Genomic DNA, 25,439 nt, shown 5'->3' on the forward strand with positions numbered 1-25,439 from the left:
CATTGACTTGCCGGCTACCAAAAAGATCAGTAAATGCTCGGTGGGGAAAAAAAAAAGTTTCGTTATATCCATTGTGAGGAAATTTTAGCTTCGTTAAAACGAGGTTTTAAATACATGGGCGTCTATGGGAATTTCAAGGGGAATTACGATTGCTTCGTTATATCCATTAGTTCGTTATATTCCGCTTCGTTATAACGAGCTTCTACTGTAGTTGTTTACAGTAACTCGCTGGTCGATGAAGTTATCAATTTTATTTTGCCAGCAAAAGCTTTGTGTACACAGACTGGTCCACATGACTAACTGGGAGTGGAGTATTAATTTTCGTTCAGCTCAAGTCTGTTTATACAACGCTAACTTTTATTGATTGCACTTTGCTTCCAAAGCAGCGTAGGCTCTCTTTAATACGATTGGCGGGACGTTCGCGCTTTCACGTAAGTAATTTTAACGCCATCCAGCCCAGTGAGTGATGCTACGAACTCGGGGGCATGATCCTGGCTGTGGGTATGTAGAAGACACATTAAATGTTAACATTTCTTAACTTTCTGTAATGCTAGCAGCCATCTAAAGAACTATCATTAGAAGAAAATACAGCTAGTAGTCGAGGAACGCCATATGACACAAGCGAACTATAATGAAAGTGCTGCTGTTCTAGCCAGAGCCTAACAGACAACAAAAGCCAAATCCCCGCCTTTGCATCACCAGAGTGCCGTTCACAGCGCCACCATCGGTGGCGCACTAGGCGAATAGCGCAGCACGTGGCCTTGAATTTGCAGTCAATGCACAAAGTCAGCTAGAAATCACTCGCTCTTCTCTCGACAGATGATGCCGTAAACCCAAATGACGGCACCATAAACCCAGTGTCCACTGCCATTGACTTGATTTGAGCATCATGAGCTGCATAGTTACTGCAGCCACAGCGGGATGCCGCCACATGCCCACGTGCGTGCTCGCAATCACACTGAAAGTGAGCTGAGCGTACGAAGAAAAAAAAAACAGAAAAGAAAGTGCTCAAAGTCATGAGCACGCTGACAAAGGGACGCATCTTCTTGCCGCCTTGTAATCCCCCCCCCCCCTGTGTAGCTTTCAGTGCACTCGCTGGTACGAAAGGAGAAAGCACTTAAAGCATGCAACAAATCCCTGTAACTCCGCTTGTACTTGACAGATTCTAAAAATATTTGCAGCAGTCAATTCGTGAAGCAATAAACTCCTTTAATGAAGCCATTTGATGAATACTTGGGAAAACTGTTGCAGCGCCCCTTTTAAGGACGATATGTAATGCATGTTTTGTTGCACTTGTTGTACAGTGGAAGGCACATATACATGTACATTAGTAAGCTCTGGAGGGAACACAGCACAAAAGAAGACGGGGACAAGGAACAGCGACGCACACACAGTGCTGATTTACAATGCTTTATTCATGGAATGAGAAGGATGAACTTATATACATATGCTACAGACATGCACTACAACCAGGGAAAATGACTAATAATTTTTACTTAATGTTGTACATAGTACAAGCAACGGTGTGTCATTCAAGTGTCAAGTGACACCTGCGGAGGCCATGCTTGCTTGTATGGCAATCTTGGAGCAACAATCAAGCAATTGGCTTAAGCACATGACTTCCAGTATACATGAGAAGTGTATGTAGAGGCAGTGTATTGCACCCATCGCCAGCCATTTTACGTGTATCGGGCAACGCTGCAATGCCAGTCCTCATGCTCACTGTACACATGTGCTTCGATGAACTCCTGCAGCAGAGCTGTTCACCGAGCGTAGACGATGGTCTGAGGGGGCCCAGCTTGCAGCCATTGGATCAAGGGGGTCCCTTCCTGGCGGAACCAGATTCCACGGGTATCTGGGCACATGGAGCAGCCGCAGCTGCCCTTCATGCGGCTGGTCCCCAGGTGCATCGTCCTCTGGTAACTGCTGAAGCCAGAGGGGCCCCTCCGGGAGCCACACTCAACAACCAGGTCAGTTCCCATCTGATGTCAGCAATGGGCAGCCCTTCTACTTCTCCTCCCTCTGGAGGATCTTTGTATTGCTCTGGAGGTTCTTTAGTTGCACCTTGGACTACTGTTCTGCAAATTGCTCCATCTTTCTGTGTGAGCAAATAAAGCGTGCTCATGGTGCTCAGGAATGCTTGAGACAACGTTTTGCACGTGTAGCTTGAAACCCTCCTAAGAAAACAGACAAATTCATTGAATGCGTCTTCATATACACTCATAAAGCAGTTTTCATTTATGTTGCCATGTATTTGAAATTCTACACTGCTGCTTATTGTATTAATAGTGATTGAACGATATACAATGGCCAATAAATTATTATCGGTGAAATCTTGTTCTTTTCAGAACACCAGCACAGTGGAATGTTTTTATTTGCAAAATCTTGCTCTGTGTTGTGCTGCTCCATTGAAATATTGTTTACTTGTGCTAATATCTTATGTGCACTAATTGCCTTCGTTTCCTTAGTTAAAACCGAAAATGGGGTGCATTTGATACATTCTTTTAGTTGTATTTCGCACATGTTCTGCATTGGAGTACATGCTGCTTTGCTTCTATATGCTACATTTTACAGGTGGTTCCAGGTAGTCGTGCCAACAACTTTTGGGATAACTTTAGAAGCTACTCCCGTCAAAATCTACTGTCAAATCCTGGCACAGTACCAAAGACCAATGAGCTACCTGCCAATTTTCAGGTTTGTTATTTCTTGAGACATTAACTAGCATGAATAACTTCACAGAAAAAAACACTTTCGGTGGTGTTGTAGCAATACCATGTGCAACTTTCAAGGACCCACTGTAGTGGCTTGGTGCTTATCGTTTTGTGCTGGCAAGTTAAACTGCCATGGCTAAATTCTTTCGTGAGCGGGCTGCATAAGCAATGGGGGTCTTCTATCTCGAGGGTATTCGCAGGGGAGGTATACCAAAGTGCAGCTTTGGCACTTATATATTGTTGGGATTTAATGTCCCAAAACCATGATATGATTATGAGGGACGCCGTAGTGGAGGGCTCCGGAAGTTTCGACCACCTAGGGTTCTTTATTGTGCATCTAAATCTAAGTACACGGGCCTCAAGCATTTTCACCTCCATCGAAAATGCCATCGAAGCGGCCGGGATTCGATCTCGCAACCCTTCGTGTTAGCAGTCAAGCACCATAACCACTAGACCACAGTGGCGGGGGCAGCTTTGACACTTAGAGCTTTTGTCAGTAACATGTCATGTAAGACATCACATTAACATTAGGCTTGTGCGAATAGTAAATTTTAGGTTCGAAGTGATTTCAAAGCGAATAGTGGTTTGGTCGAGTAATTTTGAATCGAATTCGAATAGTATATATCACATATTATAAAGAAAATGAGCATATTTGTCATGACCCAACTAACCTGCACAATATTTTTTAAACTTGAAACAAGGCATGTACAAATGTCATTCTTTTTGGTTCAAAGGAAGTGGAAGCAACTTTGAATAGTAGAAAATTTGACTTTTGGTACAATGCAAGTGATAACCTGTAAAATATGTTACATTCTAAAATTTGCTTTACTTAGCATATAAGCCAGTATCACAAGCTTTTAAACTTTAAAAACGATGAATCGACGTGAGGGTAATATGTTCATTTAACCTTGAAGTAGGACTTCGCGGTAGTGCGGATTTTCCCTCGAAAGGTGTATTCACGGTATAGCACCCCGCCACTGCAGCGAAACCACCTTTTCAAGGGGGTTACGTGCGGACTACTATATACACGTATTCGTTCATTTTGAATACTTCGAAATTTCCAATAACTTAAATTCGAATCAAAGCAAATTCGAATACTGTAGTATTCGTTCGATTATTCGAAGTGCTCGAATATTCGCACAAGCCTAAAACATGATAGTTGTCTCTTTTATCGCTGTGTAGGCCATCCCATTCATGTTTCACTTTTGATCGTACCCATTGCCTCTTTCACAGGTCCAGCAATCTCATCCCAGTGGCCCAATACTAACAGCAGCTTCATCTAGGACAAAGATGTGGGCTTCCCCGCGTGAGTCGAGGGACTGCCCTCCAGCATTTGCATCAGCCACCAGCAGGTTGGTTTTTTCCCTCATGGTTGTAATTCAAGCCAAGTTGAAAGTTGCCACTGTAAACGTGTTTAGCAGCGGTAATTGATAATCTACTTCATCTGGCCTTAACGTTGCCTTCGAGGAATTGTTTTTTGAACAAACCTCTAGGAATACGAGCTCTAGAAATGACTAACATCCAGCTGTATAGTTCCATCACAAGCATCACTGCGCCACACTGCTCCTCCTCCGGAAGGTCAGTGCTTGGTTTGTTTGGACTGTGCACATCAGGAACAGTATTTCTGGAGTGTTTCCCACGAAAAAAGTGCAATTGAGAGAACAAAATTTGCAGTGCAAGCTGCCCTCTTTTGCCCTTCTCAGTCGTTTTAACTGCACAATTTCCCATTGCCACTTACAATTTCAAACTCCATTATCGCGCAATATTTTTGCATTCATCACATCATTTTATCATTTACCCCGTTGTCTTGCACCAGCGTGAGGCTGGAGTACTTTCTGACAATCTTAGATTTACCTCCAAAACAAAATTGACCTTATTTTGTTGTGGTGTTTACTTCATAGCTTCATGATAAGCCAAACGTCTAACTTGTGCCAGCAACCATCACTCTTGATTCATGTCATCAGTGTTGCCTCTCTCCTTTGCAGTCAGCCTAGCCATGTGAGGCCTGTGCAAAATGTGTGGCCTCAGGAGTCACCTGGGAATCGAACGAACGACTCAAAGCAAGCCAATGGTAAGGATGCCTCTTATTTTCGTTTATGTTCTCATCTTGAAAGTGGCAGAGATGCTTTGGAAATGGCAGGGAACGAGGGAAGAACTTTTTCATTGTTGACGCAGTGTAGTCATGTGTGCCTGTATGCCTTCATCTCTTTATTTTGAATGTTCCTGCTGTTAGGTATTCAAGGCCATGTGTGTGGTGTGGAACATGCTGCTGAAGCCCTCAATATATCTCCCAGGTGCTGTGACGTACTTCTTTCTTTCTATGTAACACAAATGCACTCGCATATATGGTACTCTGAAGTAGTATCTGCAGAAGCCTTCAGCCGCTTGAAAGTTGTAAAGGCTGTATTTTTTTTAGAGCTGTGCGAATAGCAAAATTTTGGGTGCGAAGCGAATTCGAATAATAAAGATTGAGTGCGAATCGAATCGAATATTTTCGAATAATTTTCGAATATTTCTCAAACATTTCTCGAATAATTCGAAGTGAAATTACAGAAAAAGTTGCAGAGAATCCCTAAGTATGTTCTTGTGATATAGCAACATGAAAGTGTTTCTTTTCGGTAGGTTGATGAAGCACTGGTGGGGTCATATTTCATAGTTGTCTTTCTTATCAAGAGTGAGGCAATGTAGAGGCCGAATTGTATTTATGTACATGATTTGATGCAACCAAAGTGTTGCCTACAACACTTTACACGTGATAGGCAGGGATGCCATTTCCTCAGCCTCTCCTCCTCTTTCAACTGCTGTGGAAGGCCAACTTGATGTGGCGGACAAGAGTGTGCTCCCTTCAAGTCCGGAGTTCCAAATCTGCCTCGTAGACGTCGATATATAAGAACATCTGAAATTTTGGATGCTAAAAAGCTTCGGCGTCCGATTTTTCGGACTTCCTGCCCAAATTTCAGGTCCAAAACAGCTTTAATTGAGCCCCCAACTCTGCCACATCTTTCATCTCCATATTGGAACCAGCGTTTTCTTGAGTTTATACATTTGCGACCGTAGCGGAGCTTGAAAGGCAGCTTTGCCGCAATACTGTATTGAGGTGAAGCATATTGAAAATTTAGGGACCACTTCCAAACGGACGTTGACTGTCTCTTGGCCCTAAGTTCGACCATAACGGAGCTTGAAAGGCAGCTTTGCCGCAATACGGGGGTGTGTTGAGGTGAAGCATATTGAAAATCTAGGGACCACTTCCAACCGGACTTTGTCTCTTGGCTATGTTCGACCGTAACGGAGCTTGAAAGGCAGCTTTGCCGCAATACGAGAGTGTAATGAGGTGAAGCATATTGAAAATCTGAAGGGGTCACTTTCAACCGGACGTTGACTGCATTTGTCTTTTGGGAAGTTCGAATAGTTCGAATAGTAAAATTCCAGTGCGAATCGAATCGAATAGCAAACACTATTCGAAAAATATTCGAAATTTCGAATATTCGCACACCCCTAATTTTTTTGTTTTCTGACAAACGGAGAAGACTATGAAATATAAGGTAGTAAAGAGGATATAGAGTAACCATGACTGTTACAGAATGAATCTTAGTTCTAGCAGGGCATTCATTTACTAGAATTGAAACAAAACTGTGCTGTTACAAATGTCTAGTTCTTGCTCCAGTGGCCCTCTGAACATGAGTCTGCTACTCTTTATAAGATGTGCGATTCCTGACTAAATTCTGATGAACACACATTTAAAAACTCTATCTAATGAAATGCGGTTTTACGAAGTTCCCAATCTATCGAAATTTTCATTCCCCAGCAAATACCCATAGGGCTCAGTGTTATCATAAATCCAAATTAATGAGCTAGCTTGGCCACCAAACCCGATTTAACGAAGTTTTTCCAGAAATAACTTAGTCAAAAAGCAGTGATTTTCTTCCAGTTTTGCAGAGACGGGCTTTTCTTCGAGCATGCGCTCCAACGCTATCACATTAAAACGTCTAGGTGCCCTACTCACGGCCTTAGAGCTTTAGTTTGACAAGGCTGCACACCGCGCCCATGCGTGGAGCAATGGACTCTGCAGTCGGTAGCGCTCTTATGTACCAGATGGTGCTATGGGCTGTGGTGGTTGGGTTTGTGATTTCGTGGCACTAATTGTCGCTTTGCAACTTTCTGGCGCAGGCTGCTTGCACAATCACTTCATTCATTCTCTGTGTCTCCGCATATCACTCGTCATTGTTTCACATAACCCTCTTTCTGGCCTGCATTACCCGGACATGGTGTCCCCTATGTCCGGGCGACATGGGAGGCTCCATGTCAGGGCCGCCCTCGGGCCACCCTCGCGGACTTTTCACATGCACAGGAGTAGATTGATTGGTGGCAAGCTGGTAGCTTTTAGTTGTCGCTATGTTACAATTTTAGATTTCAAGAAACCAAAAAATCCCTTTCTCGATTTTATGAACTTCCCAATTTAACTAAATAATTCGAGCGTCACCATCACTTCGTTAGATCGAGTTTCAACTGCAGAATCTAGAGGCACTTGTATACTAAGCATTTCAGAGATCGAAGAAGTATGTATATGGAGCCCTCCGTTACATTTTCACAAATAGGCCTTCTGCTATAGTCGAGGCATGAAAGCTCATTTTGACGCGATATCGTTACAGAACTTGTTTTACAGAAATTATGGTGATGGCGTCGTTGGTTGTGAGCGAAAAATGAGCGTTGTCCGTGACGGAAAAATCGAGAAAGATGCAAATAAAATTAAAAATCTTCGGTTTGAGTAAGAATCGAGCCCAGGCCTTCTGCAAGGCAAGCAGGTGTTCCACCACAGAGCCATGTCATTAATTGAAACTGCTTCGGAAAAAACACTATATGAATGTCATGTAGTGGAAGGAGTCTCCTTTGCACATGTAATATTGCGTGACAGAAGCGTGGAATTGCGCCAACCGTCAAAGCATGTGAATTACGCAATGAGGGGGTTTCTTAAAGGCCCACCCATTACAAAGCGCTCAGGCATATTTAATCATCATCATCATCAGCAGCAGCAGCAGCAGCAAAAGCATCAACAAAGTGAGCAGCTGCATAGGTTCACGTATTGCCTTATGGACGCGTAGTGGGCCCTTTGCTGATTCACAAAGGGAAGAATTATGGCGGGGTGGGAACTTTGCAACAGTACTTGCAGTAGGCATTTCAGGATAGTTTAAAATGGCCGATGTTCGGCACACATATGTTCATTTCTTTGCGGCACGGTTGAGGTGCCCGCTCAGAACCGAAGCCAGGCTAGCCATAAGAAGGCGATGCGCACACATCTCGATTACGCTATTGCGTTCTACTCTTGAAGGCGAAGCTCAAGCGTCCTCCAAGATTTTCAGTGAAATCTGGAGCATTTTATAGATGCCCTTGAAGCTTGTATTGCCGTGCAGTGTATGAATAGCCGCTTCTTTGCACTGTCTCAACCAGTAGACGGCCAGCATCTCAGCAGCAACAGCAGCAGCCCGCATGTGATGTCCTGAAAATGTCCATTGGGGCTGAAGTGTCACGATTGCTCGAAGGCAAAGAAGACGCAGCTAGCCTGGCTGCAGTGCTCCACCAACTGCAGCTCCTCAACAGTCCCCAGCCTGACCTCACCTCGGGCCAGGCATGTGGTGGTGCACGACGCAAGGTACATTAGTGTTATAAACCGTTTGTTTCGTCCTTTTGTACACCCTGTAGTTTTGCTTCTATCACGCAGTGATTCTCCGTGAATATCCCACAGCACTCAACCATTCTTCATTTCTTTGGGGCTAACAAGAAATCGTTCTTCAGTTCTTTTTTCCAGATTCAGCCCAATGTGCGCTAAGATCATGTCAACTGTTAAGCTTTTTTGACAATAACTAACTCTTTTGCACAAACCATCTAGAGAGTTTTAACACACAAATGCTAGCAGAACCTAGAAGGTAGTCTCGGGCTATGGGTAAAATTTGGTTATTCTGTCATTATACTATTTATAATATGTGCCAAGACTGAGCAGCTGAGAGGTACAAGCTGCTGGGCTAGTTTGTATTGCATAGCTGATGTGAGAAATTGGCACAAACAAAAGGACACACTCAGACAGAAGAGAAAAGAGCCTTTGCGTGAGAGCAGTGAGAGAATTTTTTTGGCGCTGTGTTGTTTTGAAAGCTGAACATACATTCAAACCTCATTATAACAAAGTCACATCTGCCACAAAAATAACTTTGTTATATCCGAAAATTCATTATTATCATTTATTTGTAGCACTGTAGCTATGACAAGATTATTCTTCATTTACTTCATTATAACCGATAATTCGTTATATCCGTGTTCGTTATATCGAGGTTTGAGTGTAATTGGTGGGTAGAGCTGAGGTCGCACTTCCTTCCACATTCATTTAAGTGAGTGGACGCTCCCAGCTGCATTTACCTAGCTTACATGTCCTCCGTTTTACACAAAGCATTAATACATTCACGATTGTACCTAGCTGACCTCCTGGCCCAATGCAAGGCAACCACAAAGAATTGGTCCAGGCTTTTCATATACGGTGCATGCCTTACAGAAGTGAAAGCGGAGAAAAAAAAATGTATGTTTTCATTAGGAATCATGCATGCAGTTTCAAAGGGAGTTATTTAAAAGTCATGTGGTAGTTGCTTCTTGGTATGTTAGATAAAATGAGAGCATTTAAACGAGCTATGGAACTGAATAACTTTCACTGGTTTATTTTTTCTTACTAATTGCTTCAACAGGTTCCATTGTCAACAAAAAGCAACATCCCCAAAGAGAATCGGGCACAAAATGGTGACCGCCACCTCATGTTTCAAAGAGGTGCCTCCGAGTCATCACCTGACCTCGTGGCTAGCGTGGAATTTGCAAATGACAGCCGGTCCAGGATTGAGGTAGACCTCTATTTTTTGTACATAGCTGTATACCAAGTTGATTTTGGCGTAGTCACTGATTATAATGCAAGAAACACTTCCACCTTCCTGGAAGTCTTGTTGCTAGGTTTTTTCGTGCCAGCAGGTTCAAATATTTTTTATTAATTGTGTTGTTCCTATGCATCCTGTTAACTGTGGTTTGTGAATCCTAGGTAGTCTATGAGGGAACTCAGAGGGCTTGGCAGGGATTGCTGTAAGGAAATCAGATTGCCCTAATAAGCATGAGCTGCCAAAAGATGTGGAATCAAAGGATTAGCAATCAGCACGATTTTTGTGACGACCTTTTTTAGGGAACTTGTGTTTTCTAAAACATTCATTCCAGACTCGCAGTTTTAGCAACCTTGGCTTTCACTTGGCCTCAGCATACTTGTCACGGAACATAAATAAAATAGTCAGAAGGCTCGTTCACAGCTGCGACTAGCACCGGTCGCGCGACTAAGTTAGTCGCAAAGCGGCTGCTTTGGCTCATTCTCTCGCTGCTTGATATTTTCAGTCATGCAACTGTAGTTGCGAACCTCTGAACCAATCACATGTGCAGGAACAGGACATCAGCTTATTTTACGGGGCAATGGCAATGCGAGCCATATGTGAGCAGACGTGAATTCAGTGTGGTGGCACGTATAAGTCACACACAGGTATGAATACCGGTCAGCTTGAGTCACTTTTTAGTCACCAGTTGCAAGTAGTGGCGTGACTGGTGCTAGTCGCAGGTGTGAATGAACCTATAAAACCATGTATTGATGGGACACATAAGACACGTAGGCCATGGATCCAACTTGGATGTTTTATTTTCTGTGCACATTTCTGCATAAAACAAATTTTATTGTGCTAAGGGAGCACACATGCTCACATTGAGGATACCCTTGACCTTGATGGGTTCATAGCAGCTGAAAATTTGAAAGTCGCTCATGTGTGGTGAAGGGATACAGCGATGAGTAATTTTTGTTGGGTGCCTTAAAACTAGGTACAGATTTTGTAGAATTACATGGCTACAGTAGTTTTGTGGGCTATCATTGTCACATGTGAATAACAATAATAAAATAAGGTTTCCTGCGTTTATGTTGAAGTGTTTGAATATAGCCGCTTTGCTCTGCTTGTCTTGAAGTTGTAGCTCTCTTACATAACAGTGACCATAAACATTGGTTTTCCCATGTATCTTCATTGTAACTGCAGCAAATCTGATTTTCTTATTGTTTCTACAGCACACGTGTAGTTGTAGCATGCTATTTTATTGGCATTCGTCAAGCTGCACTGATATTGCATTGATATAAGCTGTTACATTGCAGAGTTCCCTTGCTTACCATAACACAAGAAATTATTGATATTACTTAACACCTCGGAACTGTAATAGCTGTAGCAGCCAAGAGGCAATGTCAATGTTAAAAAGCAATGCTATGATTCCCTCATAAAAATGCACTTGCCATCTGCACTCACAACTAAACCTGTAGGCTGCTGTAAGCATTTGTAGTAGCAAATGGTGTAGTTTGCTGTGCATCTAGTGTTGCCAGTGAGGTGTTCGTGATCACATGCTACAGTGTACTTTATTCAAGAAAGTATACTCGTCTCTGTTGGGATGAGCATTGCACGTGTTCTTTATGAGAAGAGCATTTCTTTAAAAAGATACCTTCCCAGTCTTGTTTTAAATGTCCCTTAATGACATGTTTCAGCATTTTGCATTTCACGTCCCTCATTATGTGGCTACAGTTGATTGACCACTTTAGAGATTGTGCGTTGATTTTGAGCAACACCCAACTGCTGTTTTCATATCTTTGGTGCTTCTTTAGGAAACCCTGTCAGATTCATCCTTTGACAAGAACATTTCAAGGCCTCTGGCGGCAGTCACAGCACGCAAGAGAGCTAAACCACTGTGCAGCCCTGCTAGCCAGCCTCCCCAGCTTTCCACAATGGCTGCTGCTTCCATGGAAAGAACTGTGAGTGGGCACTGCACTGGGATGGTGTGCTGTTCCCTTGCCTTGTTGCTATTGTAGTAACTTCTACTGGACATACACATAGTTGTACTAATAGATGTTCTTTAACCCTTTGAGGGTCAAATTTTTTCGCGAAATGCACTCCAAAAATGTGTATTTTTTTTTATTGCTGAAGTAAATTCTTCAGATGATTCTGTTTAAGGAAAAAATTGTCTAAACTATTTTGCGTGACCGTAAAGTGACCAAAAAATCATTTTTGTTGTTACATACACATGGTTTATTCGTGAGTAACATCAAGCAAAATCCTAAAAAAAGCACTTATACAATTTTTTATAAATGAAAATTGTGCGTTGTAGCATTAAACATAGTTCACAGACATACAAAAATACACTTGGGGAATAGTCCACATCAGAAGAATCGCCCCTCGACTCACTAGCAGCAGAACAACCGGCGCGCACGGTAGAAAACTGTATGGTTGTGCGACCGTCCGGAAAGCAAAACGAGTGAAAAAGCTATAATAATCCTTCGTCTTATCGTCAACGAGACGGAGTTAGTTTTCTGAGTCCCCAAAACAGGAAATGCACCTACGGCGGCATCATTTGTATAATTTAGCGCCGCACGGAAACAGATGTAATAGCACCCCAAGGAGCAATAAATGAGAGAGTAACAAGCGGTCACCCTTTGAGAGATTAGAAACCAGGCAGCCATCAGCTTTGCAGGTGCGAGAAGCGATAGCCACCCGAAGGACGAAAACAAAACTAGCCGCACCACGCACGCGCACTTGGATGCGCAAGAGAAAGCCGGCGCTACTTTGGAAAGAGAAGAAAAAACACCGGAGAGTCATTGGTGCATAAAAAAATTCCACGTATTCCCGAAGTGTGGCAGCACATGCCAAGCAAAAGAAATGGTAGGAAAATTCTCGCATTTTAAACATACAGGCTATGTTGTACATGTACAGCGAAAACCCTATGGTGCCTGTTAGGTGATGCTGTACATGTACGGCAGAAACCCTCAAAGGGTTAAGGGGGGACACTGCTCTTAAAAAGTTTTCTTTATTTCTTGTTCAATTTTGATGAAACTTGGCGACTTTATGTATATTTGTGTGCTGATTTCAAATATGCAATTACTTTTCTAGTGTATTGAGCAGTTTTTAAAATACAAGATATTTCATGTGCCACTTGGGGAGAAAGTTTTTTTCTAAACTGAGTTAGTTACAAAGTAAATCAGCATATCACGATAATCTGCAATCGGAACTGTGTGCAGTGCAACAAAAATGGATGTTCTAAACTCATTAGAACAAAAGTTATGTTATGTTGAACATTCGCGAGTGAGTCAATTTCAAGCTAGAATTTCACTCTTGAATGTTCAACATACCATAACTTTTGTTCTAATGGGTTTAGAACATTCATTTTTGTTGCACTGCACACAGTTCTGATTGCAGATTATCGTGATATGCAGATTTACTTTGTAACTAACTCAGTTTAGAAAAAAACTTGCTCCCCAAGTGGCACATGAAATATTTTGTATTTTAAAAACTACACATCATACTATAAAAATAATTGCATGCTTGAAATTAGCACACAAATATACATAAACTCGGGAAGTTTCATCAAAATTGATCAAGAAATAAAAAACTTTTTTTCAAGTGCCATGTCCCCCCTTAAGTGTTGGTTTGTGCGAATAGTACATTTTAGCTTCGAAGCGTATTCGAAGTGAATAGTGATATGGTCGAATAATTTCAAATCGAATTCGAATAGTATTTATCACATATTATAAAGAAAAATGAGCATATTTGTCATGACCCAAATAACCCGCACACTATCTTTTTTTAATTGGAACAAGGCATGTGCAAATGTCATTCTTTTTGGTTCAAAAGAAGCGGAAGGAACTTTGAATAGTAGAAGATTTGACTTTCGGTACAATGCAAGTGATAACCTGTAAAATATGTTACATTCTAAAATTTACTATACTGCATATAAGCCGGTATAACAAGCTTTTAAACTTTAAAAACGATGAATCGATGTGAGGGTTATATGTTCATTTAACCTTGCAGTGGGGCTTCGCGGCAGTGCGAATTTTCGGAGTATTCACAATATAGCACCCCTCGACTGCAGTGAAACTACCTTTACAGGGGGGCTACATGCAGACTAACATACACATTTTCGTTCATTTCAAATACTTCAAAATTTGCAATAACTTAAATTCAAATCGAAGTGAATTCGAATACTGTAATATTCGTTCGAATATTCGCACAAGGCTAGTTAAATGTAATGTGCATTAAGAACCTTAGGTAGCCAGATTTCATCTTGAGGTTGTCACTACAGCATCTTTTATGCCATTAAGATGTCGAGCAGGATGAACTATTGTCACCATCACATTATGCATAACTTTTTCTTTTTCTTTTTTAACTTTTAGCACCATTCTTGTTAGAACTAGTTGCTGCATGCTTTACTGTTTCAGGATAATTTTTCATAGTACTCTACATAACCTCTATCTTGAAGGGAGTCTTGTATCTTTTGTGTGTTAAATTCCTGAGCTTGTTACTCAACCCGATTTACTGGTGTCCCAAATGTGTTTTTAAAATAATGCATTAATCTATGTTTGACGTTAAAACTGTTACGATCTACTTGTACTAGTACAAATGTTAATACTAGGTAGTTAGTTGCAACTCCATAGAGACTGTCATGCAAAAGCAAAAGAGTAAAGCAGTTTAAACTTGACTGCTTCACATTGTCGCATGGTTAGAGCAGCCTGTGGTGAAAGCCCTGTAATGTGATGTCACATTTTCTTTCAGGCTCCTGCTGAGCACATGGTAGCAGAGAGGGACTGTGGCACCAATGAGGTTTCTTGAATTTTCTGTATATATTACATAGTCCTCATTTGAATGAAAACTACAGTGCAGTCATCTGCACTTTTGTACTTACATCTTTGAGAACTATCATTATGATAGTTCTGACTGACTGTATTACTTGATGAATGTCCCATCTACAGCTTAGTTTGCATTTCTGTCTCTAGGATCAAGCAGCTTCGGCCAGACCGATAGATCCTGTGTTTGAGCAGACTTGGCCAGAGAAAGACACAACAGTTTCAGCTCCAGTAAGTGTCAGCTGCACTGTTGGTCGGTCTCTTGCAAATATTGGTGCGTGTATTCGATTTGTGGATCTTTTCCAATCTTCAGTGCATTCATTCTGCTCTCATGCCTTATTGCAAGCGTTCAGATCTTCCTTGACGGTGCCTCCCTATGTTTTTCCAAACTATCCTTTACTAATTATTCCACTCCTTGAGAGATTCAGGTTAACTCATATGTATGTGGGACACAGAAGTGCTTTTCCTCTGCAAATTCTGAACCATACTTAATAAATGGTCAGTTTAAAAATGAGGCAATATAATGCAGATAATGTATTCTAGAAAAAGCCACACTGCTTGAAGTAAACAGAATTGACATGGTTCAGTGAAACCTTATTAAATTGAAATCAGTGAAAAAGCAAAAAAATGCATCTGTGAAAAAAGGGTACAGCTTCACAACACAAATGTGTCACCGCTGTTCTTTGCATTTCAAGCATACTTAAACTAATCTTTGGTGTGGTGGTTCATCATAGAATGGGTCATGCTGTTTAGTCTGCTAATCATGTGCAGCACCTTACTGTCACCACCAATATATTTGGCCGAACTGTAGATATTCAGGGATCCTTAATTAAGCAGGCACATAGGTGGGCTCATTATTGTCACCACCATTGTCAGCTGGCTCATTTTTTATAGCTTCATCCTCTATGCTGGCATACAATGCATGCATGTTCACAAAGCTGACTCTGCTCTCGCTCTAGCTTACTAGCACTCCTTTCACGGCCTTAAGAGTGGTATGGACACACATCACTTGCCTCTTATTATTAGACTAAGAGCCGTTGTCAACTACAGCACCATAGCTATCATCCATCACCACAGTGGTTGCAAAATCTGATGCATTCACAGCTATGCCTGATGAAATTGCCATCATATGTCTCCATTGTCAACAAGACAAACCAGACTAGAGAAGTCGACGGTGCATGGCTTACCATGTGTTGTAGAGCAGAATTTGCTTCAGCAGGTGGTGCATGCCATTATACTAATCAGTTAACTAACATTCCCCTGCAAGGGTGCAATATAACTATGTATATCCCTTTGTTAATATTTGTCTTTTCTTTTTTCTTATATACCTGCACTCTTTCCCAATCTTTAAGTCTAGAGTAGACAACACAGCATGTCCTTAAAAACCTCCCAGCCTTTTCTTCCTCATCTCTCTCTCTCTCTCTCACTCATTCACTCACTCAATCACTGATTCAAGTTGACAGTCCACCTCAGATATGTTTGTCATTGAAGGGCTTTTTCGTTATTGCCTCCTGTTCTGTGGCTTGTTGTTTGGAGAACTGAAAAACCATTATTTGTAACAAAAACTATTCTTTTGGGATTTAACTGTGTATTTTGGTGAATGCGGCTCACGTTAATTGTCACTTTGCCAATTTTTCAGCAAGCTGCAGAGCTGCCTCAGCCAGGTGGTGAGGGCCCTGTTGCAGAGTCGTTGCCAGTATTGGACAACATGCTCATGATGGCAGAGGTCAGTCCATTGATTTATCTGCTAGGTAACTAGTGATTCAACTGATGAAGAATGAGCCTACATTCAATTAATGTAACATGACAGCAGTTTTCACTTTACCTAACTAAAGTTAGACAGGAGTTAGGTTGCTAGAGACATCAGATGAACTGCCTTTTTGTTCTTGTATGACTGCAGTCAAACCCGCTTATATCGAACTGGCAAAAAAACGGGAATTGGTTTGATATATCATATAATTCAATATAAAACTTTAAAAGAATTTGCCATATTTTTGGTGCGAAGTTCGGTGTGCAAGTTGACTTCACGGCATAGCTTCAGGATAATGCAAGAAAGACTGCTTCACGGCAATATGCGGGGATTTTTTCCGTGGTTTGTAGTTGAAGGTGTGGGTTATACGCAGGGGCGCGTTATACGCAATAAAAAGTGGTATTGATGTAAACGACGCCTCAAAATCTTCATACGAAGCTGTGCGTACTCATCGGGCGCCGGAAAACTTTTTGGCCTTGGCCCTAATGTTGGCCTCGTTTTCCAGTATCATATTCAGCATGCTTCTTGGGATGCTGCATGCAACGGTGACGTCACACTTCTTTTATCTGTGTTCGACTGCATTGATTATTGCAAGCCTCGTTGCAAATGGCCAAGTTCTTAAGTCTTGCTGCACACATTGAGTGAGCAAAGAAAGCGGAGACACGAACGGTGACCCTGTACAACAGGCGCAACGACGAGGAATCATGGGAGAAAGCACGCGATGGCAAGTGGTTGTTTCTGCATGCTCTGTGTGGCACCCTCTTAATCACACCACTCACCCAAATACGAGGGCTATTCAAAAAGTAAGGGCCTTTGGTCCCCATAAAATAAATATTCATAAATAAAAATTTTTATTGGCGGCATTAGTTCAGTACAAACCTGTTCACTTTTCTACATAATCACACTTAACTTCTAAGCACTTCGTACTGCTGCACCACTTTCTTTAGTCCCTCTGCATTGAAGGTCCCCGCCTGGGAATTCTTTGCTGTTCGAGTTGGTCAGTAAGCATTTTTGATGCCGACCTTGCACACTCTTAGTGATATCCGAGCTTTTCAGATACACTCGTGCCAATTGTAGTGCAGCCCACAAAAGGAAATTCATCCGACAGACCACTAACTGTCCGTCGTCGATCTAATCGCAATTTCTGGTCCACATGTTGAACAGTTTCATTGGTCTGGGTCACGGTGTAAGAATAAGTTAGGTGATGACTCTGCCACCAGCGCCGCATCCAGATTGTGTTTGCAGCCTTGGCTGTTTCCTTTTGGCTGCGACAGGTGGCGCTAACAGACGGGGGCTCATTGGGGAAAGGCGCCGATCCGTGTGTAGTAGGTTATTGCTGCGGAGCCTCGCTTGTTTATTACGCTCGATATACTTATGCACATAGATGTGAATAAAGTAGTACACTGGGATTCCGCAGTAACGAAATTGATTTTGTAATTGTATCGGAAGATTATTTCCCAACAGCGTTCTTGTCATATAAATCTTCCGACAGCAGCAAACGTTGGTCTGGAGAGCGGTCGCATTTTGACGCGACCGCGTTAAAGAGCTCGTTTCGCTGAAATTCCGGTGTCGGCGGCGTCGGCATCTTTGGTTCTGAGCAGAAAAGCAGCGTTGGCCGTGAGTGAAAATTCGAGGTAGCTGCAATAAGGATAGCAGCTCGAAGGCATTTGCGGTTTGGCTTACCTTGCGGCAGTCTCCACCGAAGAGCGAAGGCACTCTAGCGATAAGAAACACGATAGTGTGCGTGCGTGCTCGTGTGTGTGCGCGCATGTGTGTATTGCGAGTGTGTGCTTGCACGCGTGTGTGTGAGCCTGTGTATGTATGTGTGTGTGTGCGTGCATGTGTGCCTGCGTGTGTGTGAGTACATGTGTGCGTGCACGTGTGTAAGGGTATGTGCCTGTGCTTGTGTGCATTTGCATGCGTGCGTGCGTATGTATGCGCATCTGTGTGCATGTGTGTGTGTGCATTTGTGTGCGTGCGTGTGCGAGTGCATGTGTGCGTGCGCGTGTGTAAGGACATGTGCGTGAGCGTGTGTGCATTTGCGTGTGTGCGTCTGTGTGCATGTGCATGTGTGCATTTGTGTGCGTGTGTATGTATTGCATGTGTGTGTGAGTGCATGCGTGCGCGTGTGTAAGGACATGTGCGTGAGCGTGTGTGCATTTGCGTGCGTGCATATGTGTACGTGTCTGCACGCATGTGCATGTGTGTGTGCGCGTGCATGTGTGTGCGTGTACATGTATTGCGTGCGTGCGTACATGTGTGTGTGAGTGAGTGCATGCGTGTGTGTGAGGGCATGTGCGTCTCACATGATATTGATCAGAAATTGTCTGAAAGACTGGGTACAGGCAGCGCTTTGCATTTTGAGGACCATTTCACCTGTGACTCTCACATTGAGACATGCGCCACTCTGTCTACAGAAGAGATTGTAGCATGCATCCTACCTCAGGAAGAAGAGGACGAATAAGTAGCCCTTGTAATTCATGACCACTGCAGTCCTAAGTGCACAAGTGCAGCAAAAGATTACTGGATTTTCTAAAACATGCTAAATAAGCAGAAATGCACATTCAAATAAGCAGCATTGCAAATAAAAGGGTTCGAATTTCATTTCAAGAACTGCTGTTTTCTTTAGCTCCTGATAACAAGTTGTAACATGGCAAATTTCATTTCAGCGAACTTTCACTTTAACGAACATTTTCGAGGGGTCCCTTGAAGTTCGTTCGAGTGAAGTTTCACTGTAGTTTGGTTTAACTGTATATAATAATAACCTGTTCAGATTTTTTTACCACCGATAAATTACTGTTGGCCAATTAACAGCAGCCCAAGATGCTTATAAACTGCATGTTTTATTGCTTTTCACATGTATCTGTGCAAAATGTTTGTATTATTACTCTACATAAGAAAATCACCATCTCTAAAAACTTTGTACACTGTCTCAGGCAAAGGCAACTGTTTGTTAAAAATCAAACAGTGATTACTGATACTGTTTTATTGAAGGCTGTGATTGTCACTTTTGCAGGCCCATGCCTTGCGTGGTGTGAATCAAGATGTGCAGCAGGCTATGTACAACATTGAACTGGCTTTTTTGCAACAGTGAGTGTGGCATATCATTCAAACATTCTTGGGCACCCAACTCCATATTTGATACGCCTCGAGTGACGTTATAGTAACTGGGATCATTTTCATGATGTGTAAAATTTCTCACTTGAACTAAACCATACCCAGTCTGTGTGGCACACTCATCAACGTTTCTCAAGTTGATGCACGCTGAACCCGGTCCGTAAAATAAAACTAAGTGCATTTGGCGTAAGTAAGGAGTTTGAAAAGGAGGGCTTTGTTATAACACAAATGCTGAAAGGGTGGCCTGAGTCGAAGTTCTCAGCCTATCGGCATTGAAAGTGCAGCAGGTGAAAAGTAGGAAACAATATTACTTACACGGAAGTACTGTTTAGGTTGAAGTGATTCCCATGAGTAACTAATTGAACTGTGGCATTCTGGTTCTGACTAATCTGAATTTACCAACTTTTGCTTTATCTAGCTTAACAGGAAATAGTATGGCAGCACATATGCCTCAAGAACATTAGGAAAAGTCGCTAAGTTAAACCTGCCTATAACGAACCTCCATACAACGAATTCCTCGATATTACGAAGTTTTGCTATTCCCCACCGTTACTCCATATAAGCACATGTATTTGTGACCTCTGTATAACAAAGTGGCACCGAGAGACAAGAGACACCCTTGATATAACAAATTTTCGCCGCCGACAACCTAGGGATTTTGCCCCGAATTTTGTCATTTTGACACGAGCAGGAGCCACATGCATCTTCTGCGGTTGTCCCGCCGACGAGAGCGCGAAGCGGCGGCGTCACGCATGGCACACTCGAAGCCCCGGCGACTGCGAGGTGAGAGTGAGCGCTCGTTTGTGCATGCGGGTGTGCGCGAGGCAGGCAGGCGACGCCTACACTCCTCAAGCTGGCTTTCTTGCCTCCGCGGGTGCATACGCAGGCGTGACCCCACTCCCTTCCTTTAAACCTCATCCAGCCACTCGCGGGTGCCAACCATGCCAACCGCGCCGGCTTTCTGAAAAAAAAAATGGAAGAAAGAAAGAACAACAGCTTTTGCGTAGGCAGTGCCACTCTTCGGTTGTTGCAGTAGTCTCTGAACTGCACTTCGTTAACGTGACACCAGGTGATGCCAGTAAAAAAATTCTTGCTCCGTGTCGTTACACCTTGAGTTTGCGCCTCATATGTAGCTCGCTCTTCGTTTTCGACACGTGCACGCGTGCGTGGTTTCACTGCGCGTGCATGGAGCAGCCCCTGACGACTTGCAGCTTCATGATTTTTTTTTTATGCGGACAACTGTGTTGTCTTTACAGAGGCGATGTCAGAATAACCGCTGGTGAAAACTGGCCGCGACCACGGTGACATCGACGGATCTTCGGAGGTCGACTCATCAAATGCTTTGCCGTCTTGCGCCACGCCGCTGGTTCGCGAGACTGTAGCCTCCACATTGACTGCTTTCATTATGACTCGCCATCAACTCTAGTGCCAATTCCGCCTTGTGTTATTGCCCTTCTAAAAGGCCGCCGAACTAGACAGGATGGTGGCGATTACGTCATTACTTGGGATGCCGGAGTGGCAGTCTTTCCAACTATTGCTTCAGGCTAGAATCCGTACTGCTTTTCTGGCCTAATCAAAATGTCAGATTCAGATCAGAATCACAAATATCTTGTCAGCATATGGGCTGATGCCACCATTCCTGTCATATTTCTTTCCCTTGCGCCATCTTAGCTTTAAAGATGTGCCTTTTAGCTTTAACAGTCCAATTAATGACCATTTTGGTTAGGGCAAGTGAGACATGCAGGAAAGCCTGCTTGCAGAAATTTGCATTTCGTCCATTGCAGAGGCCTTGCACCTGGCAGCGAGCAGCAGGGTGAGGAAGCGGAAGATGACGAAGATCGTGAACTGGAAACTGAGCCCGAGGCTGAGGGAACCCAAGATTTGGCCGAAGCAGATCAGTCGCCTGCCGCTGAGCAAGATGCCACCGACCAGCAGCCTGAAGACGTGGCAGCACCGGCATTGTTGGGGGTTAGTTATGTTACTGTACATTGTTTTGCTTGCTGAAGCAGCCATTAGGGTTAGCGGCAGAGAACGCTTGTGTAGAAGGTACAGCGTGACCTGATTACAAGGAATTCAGACGTAGTGAAGTAGCATCCTGTGTGTCGAAAATTCAAACTTAACACATGAGAATGAATCATTTACAACATATTGCTTGCAACATCGTTTAGATATTTGGTGAGTCATCTCATTATCATAACTGAGAGTGGTCAGTTGACTTATATCAAACATGACCTAAGCAAGGCCATATGCACTGGTTACTAGATGTAAGCAGGCAGATTTACTGTGCCCTTTGCACAGCCTTCTTGTTTGAGGAAAAGTTGTCTTGCTGCTGTCTTTTGTGAATGAATGCAGGCTGTAAGTGGGGCTGTAGTTGGAGCTGAAGGTGGTGTGGCAGAACAGCCTATGGATGATGCTGCCTCAAGACAACCAGCATCCGTATGTAGAATTTACTTCTTTCCAGTTACCACATCTGAAACAAGATTTTCTTTTCACATTTTTTCTTAACACATTCGCTGCGGCACGCTTTCTTGAGGTCTCGTTTTAGATGCGGAGTGACCCACCCGCGGGCCACTCGGCATATCTTCCAGGTGCCTCGTGACCCACCGGTGGGTCATGTCTGTGCCTGTCTCATTCACTTGAAAGAGATGGCTCTGCTACCTTTGCGGCTGGCACTTGGCGCGCTTATTTGAAAGACACAGAGCTATTTTGTGCCTCTTTCGCGTAAAGCTGTGCTGAAATCTAAAGTGTCTGACACCAGAAAAAACAAACACACATTTGGTTCCTCTGTGTTGTGCTTTCTTTTGCGTCTGTAAAGGCCTTGATGATCCATGAGTCGCGCTAAAATGTTTCGGAGCAGCAGGAAAATCACATTTACATATACTTATTATTAGATAAGTATATGTGTCGTCATATCTCCCTCTGTCCTCGTCTTTTTTGTGCGGTCAAAATGTCTAACAGTAAGCACCAACTAGGCCAAACGCAAGTTCTCCTGAAGCATATACTTATTAGAGTGAAACGTAAAACCGCGGCAAAATGATGGCGAGCAATACAACAGAGAAATGGGCCACCACTCTACTCCTTAAAAACAACATCGCCGTCCCATGTCGAATGCGATAAAAATATATGTATTGGTTTCATTCTCAAATCTTAGACGGAGGCACATAACGGAGAGTTGTTGAGTGTGGGTCAGCGGTGGGTCACACCGCACGCAGCATGAAAATGTTTTCATTCAGTGCGTCGAGCGTCACGGGTTGGTCACGGTATCTAACACCAGAAAAGTATTCTTGTGGTTATTTATAAGCTCCTACAACAAGAATCGTACGTCTGCGTTCAAGTGTGATGAAGTTATCGCATCAGCAAGCAGATGCATGCTCGTAACATTGCGGCCGCATAGGAGGAGCACAGGTTGTGACCCACCGGTGACACACGCCGCAGTGAACGTGTTAAGCTAAAACAATACCTAGTTCTGTGCGCCTCTTTTCTAATCGACCATTTGGTTTTGTTGCACTGTTCTGCTGTGCGTGTATTTGGCGAGAACATTTAATTTTGCATTACCTTCATTCACAGGATGTCAAACCTTGTTTATCATACAGAGGCAGTGCGCAGAAAAAATTGTTGCGGTAGAATACAAGATTTGTAAGACTCCTTCCACCACCTTGCTAGGTGTTTGCACCTAGTGTATGACATTGCACTTCAGGCAGTTGTCTATCCTTTATAGCAGCAGTGTAAGGCATGGACATTAGTATACAAGTAGGTCTCTGAAACGTTAAATATAGGGTTGTGCGAATATTCGAAATTTCGAATAATTTTCTAATAGTGTTTGCTATTCGATTCGATTCGCACTGGAAATTTACTATTCGAACTATTCGAACTTCCCAAAAACAAATACAGTCAACGTCCGATTGAAAGTGACCCCTTCAGATTTTTAATATGCTTCACCTCATCACACCCCAATATTGCGGCAAAGCTGCCTTTCAAGCTCCGTTACGGTCGAACTTTGCTAAGAGACAGTCAACGTCCGATTACAGTGGTCACTAGATTTTCAATATGCTTCACCTCATCACACTCCGGTATTGCGGCAAAGCTGCCTTTCAAGCTTCGTTACGGCAGAGTCATTCAATGCTTCTTGTGGTCACGAAACTGCCGCGTCAGTTTCATATGGAGCCAGCGGCCGCCGCCAGAAGCGCAGCTGTGCTTGAGAGGCGATGCAAACGCTGCTATCGCTGGGGTTGTGTGTGGGAAGCCTCGGTGTTTAAGCTTTCTAAACTTCCGCAACGGTCGCTTTGCTTTCACGCTTTTACTTCTAGCACTCAGCATGCATAAATACATTTCTGAACACGTTTTCTGTTTTAAAATGAGCACCCGGGAGGAAAAAAACCAGCTCAATTAAAACATGCAGCTCGCGGTGGTATCAGCAGAAAAAATACAAAAATTCGGGGATTAACGACAGAATACCAAGATATATAATTACGAACGCCGTAGCAGGGGACTTCTGTATGACTTTTGGCACCTGCAGGCACAGCTGTTTCACCATGCTCGTAATTCGCTCGCTGTACGCCGCCGGCCGCAAGTTGATTCGTCTCGCCTTCACGCTAGATGTTTGACAACAGTTGTGGCATGTAGAGAAAGACACAGTTTGACCTGTACTTTATTCCAGAAGACAGTATTCTCTGTGAAGCATATTCTACGCAACGTTTCTTTCACCTGCACCGGCAACGCACTCACACCGGCCGCCGGCCGGCTTGGTGCCGACGACGTAGCGAAGCCTACTTCGTATCACTTCGTTGTTGTGGCAGGTAACTCTGCGGGAATACAACCGCTGACGAACAGCTTACTTTTGTTAAAGCTGGCAGTGTTCTTCGTAGTTCTTCCTCATTCGGCACATTGAAGCGAGTTATCCGTGGCGTCCGGGCTCGAAGGCTTGCACTTGTTTGGGTCCGGAAGCTCGATAGGGAAGAAACGTGGGTGAGCGCGCTCGCTCGCTCGCTGCGTGCGCCGGCGAGAGTTGCACTTGACTCTAATAACAGCTTCTATTCGTTGTAATAGTGCTTCGCTTTCATTCTGGCGTACAACCGATATGACTTGTTTTCGTCTAGCCGACAGGGCCGAGCAGTGCAGCACTTAGCAGGTGATCGGCGCGCAGTTACACTCCCCATTGGTCCCTTTCTTGCCAGGCGTTTCCGCACGACACGCACTACGGTGCGGTCTAAACAGGGCGTTGGCGACGCTCGTAGCTCTTCTCAGGGTGACTCACGTGGTCGTTTGCATGGTGGTCGCACTGTAGATGAGCGAGATCGAGGTTTGCGCTTTGTGAGATACGAAGGAAGTCCTCAAAAATCCTTGGAACGGTGTCAGCCTTCAGCGTTGGTCTGTCGCGTTTCTGCGACACGGAGTCGCCGTTGATGTTAAAATCATACACAGTGATAATGTCCGAGGCATCGAAATGGTTCGCACACACACGTGTATACTTCGACTCAAAGTTAATTATCACCGCTTCCTTGCAGCGGTATGGCCCGCTTCCATTTCTCGCGCTGCTGCTCGTCTAACGGCAAACAAAACAACGACACCTTTTTGCTTCCCTTATAGCCGGAACGGCACCCCGGCACGCAACATCTGTTAGGCATCCTAGTCCTGCGACAGCGTTTCTTCAAACTTGAACATATGATATCCAGCAGCTTGTTTCGCACTGCGCGAGTATTTCAATACGCGGACGGCGCAGACGATTGCCTCTGTGGCGCAGCGGCGGCGCGTTGCGGCATTTTCGAGCAGCGTATGAAGCTCGCCCATAGCGTGACGGTGCAGTTTCGTGACCATAAAGATAATTGAATGACTCTGGTTACGGTCAATTTTTGCCAACACACAGTGAACGTCCGATTGGAAGTGGTCTCTAGATTTTTGATATGCTTCACCTCATCACACCCCGGTATTGCGGCAAAGCTGCCTTTCAAGGTCCGTTACGGTCGAACTTTGCCAAGACGGTCAACGTCCGATTGGAAGTGGTCCCTAGATTTTCAATATGCTTCACCTCATCACACCCCGGTATTGCGGCAAAGCTGCCTTTCAAGCTTTGCTACGGTGGCAAATGTATTAACTCAAGAAAACGCTGGTTCCAACATGGAGATGAAAGATGTGGCAGAGTTGGGGGCCTAATTAA

General features: G+C 43.6%; 1 protein-coding gene across 6 annotated transcripts in view; it reads left to right on the forward strand.

The window, feature by feature from the left end:
• Positions 1–25,439, forward strand: part of LOC119382527 (uncharacterized) — an 84,955-nt gene that overhangs the window by 54,606 nt on the left and 4,910 nt on the right. For 4 of the 6 annotated variants that reach the window (XM_037650260.2, XM_049412232.1, XM_049412231.1 and 1 more), the window contains 14 exons: positions 1,755–1,970; positions 2,575–2,694; positions 3,945–4,063; positions 4,697–4,782; positions 4,945–5,005; positions 8,157–8,358; positions 9,437–9,586; positions 11,410–11,556; positions 14,348–14,395; positions 14,569–14,649; positions 16,058–16,144; positions 19,185–19,258; positions 21,070–21,253; positions 21,638–21,721. In XM_037650260.2, the coding sequence (XP_037506188.1) occupies positions 1,755–1,970; positions 2,575–2,694; positions 3,945–4,063; positions 4,697–4,782; positions 4,945–5,005; positions 8,157–8,358; positions 9,437–9,586; positions 11,410–11,556; positions 14,348–14,395; positions 14,569–14,649; positions 16,058–16,144; positions 19,185–19,258; positions 21,070–21,253; positions 21,638–21,721 (1,659 nt within the window). The remainder of the gene's footprint in view (positions 1–1,754; positions 1,971–2,574; positions 2,695–3,944; positions 4,064–4,696; positions 4,783–4,944; positions 5,006–8,156; positions 8,359–9,436; positions 9,587–11,409; positions 11,557–14,347; positions 14,396–14,568; positions 14,650–16,057; positions 16,145–19,184; positions 19,259–21,069; positions 21,254–21,637; positions 21,722–25,439) is intronic. The other 2 variants (XM_049412228.1, XM_049412229.1) reach the window with 2 other exon arrangements.

This window comes from Rhipicephalus sanguineus, chromosome 2, assembly GCF_013339695.2.
Source record: "Rhipicephalus sanguineus isolate Rsan-2018 chromosome 2, BIME_Rsan_1.4, whole genome shotgun sequence".
Taxonomy (NCBI): Eukaryota; Metazoa; Arthropoda; class Arachnida; order Ixodida; family Ixodidae; genus Rhipicephalus; species Rhipicephalus sanguineus.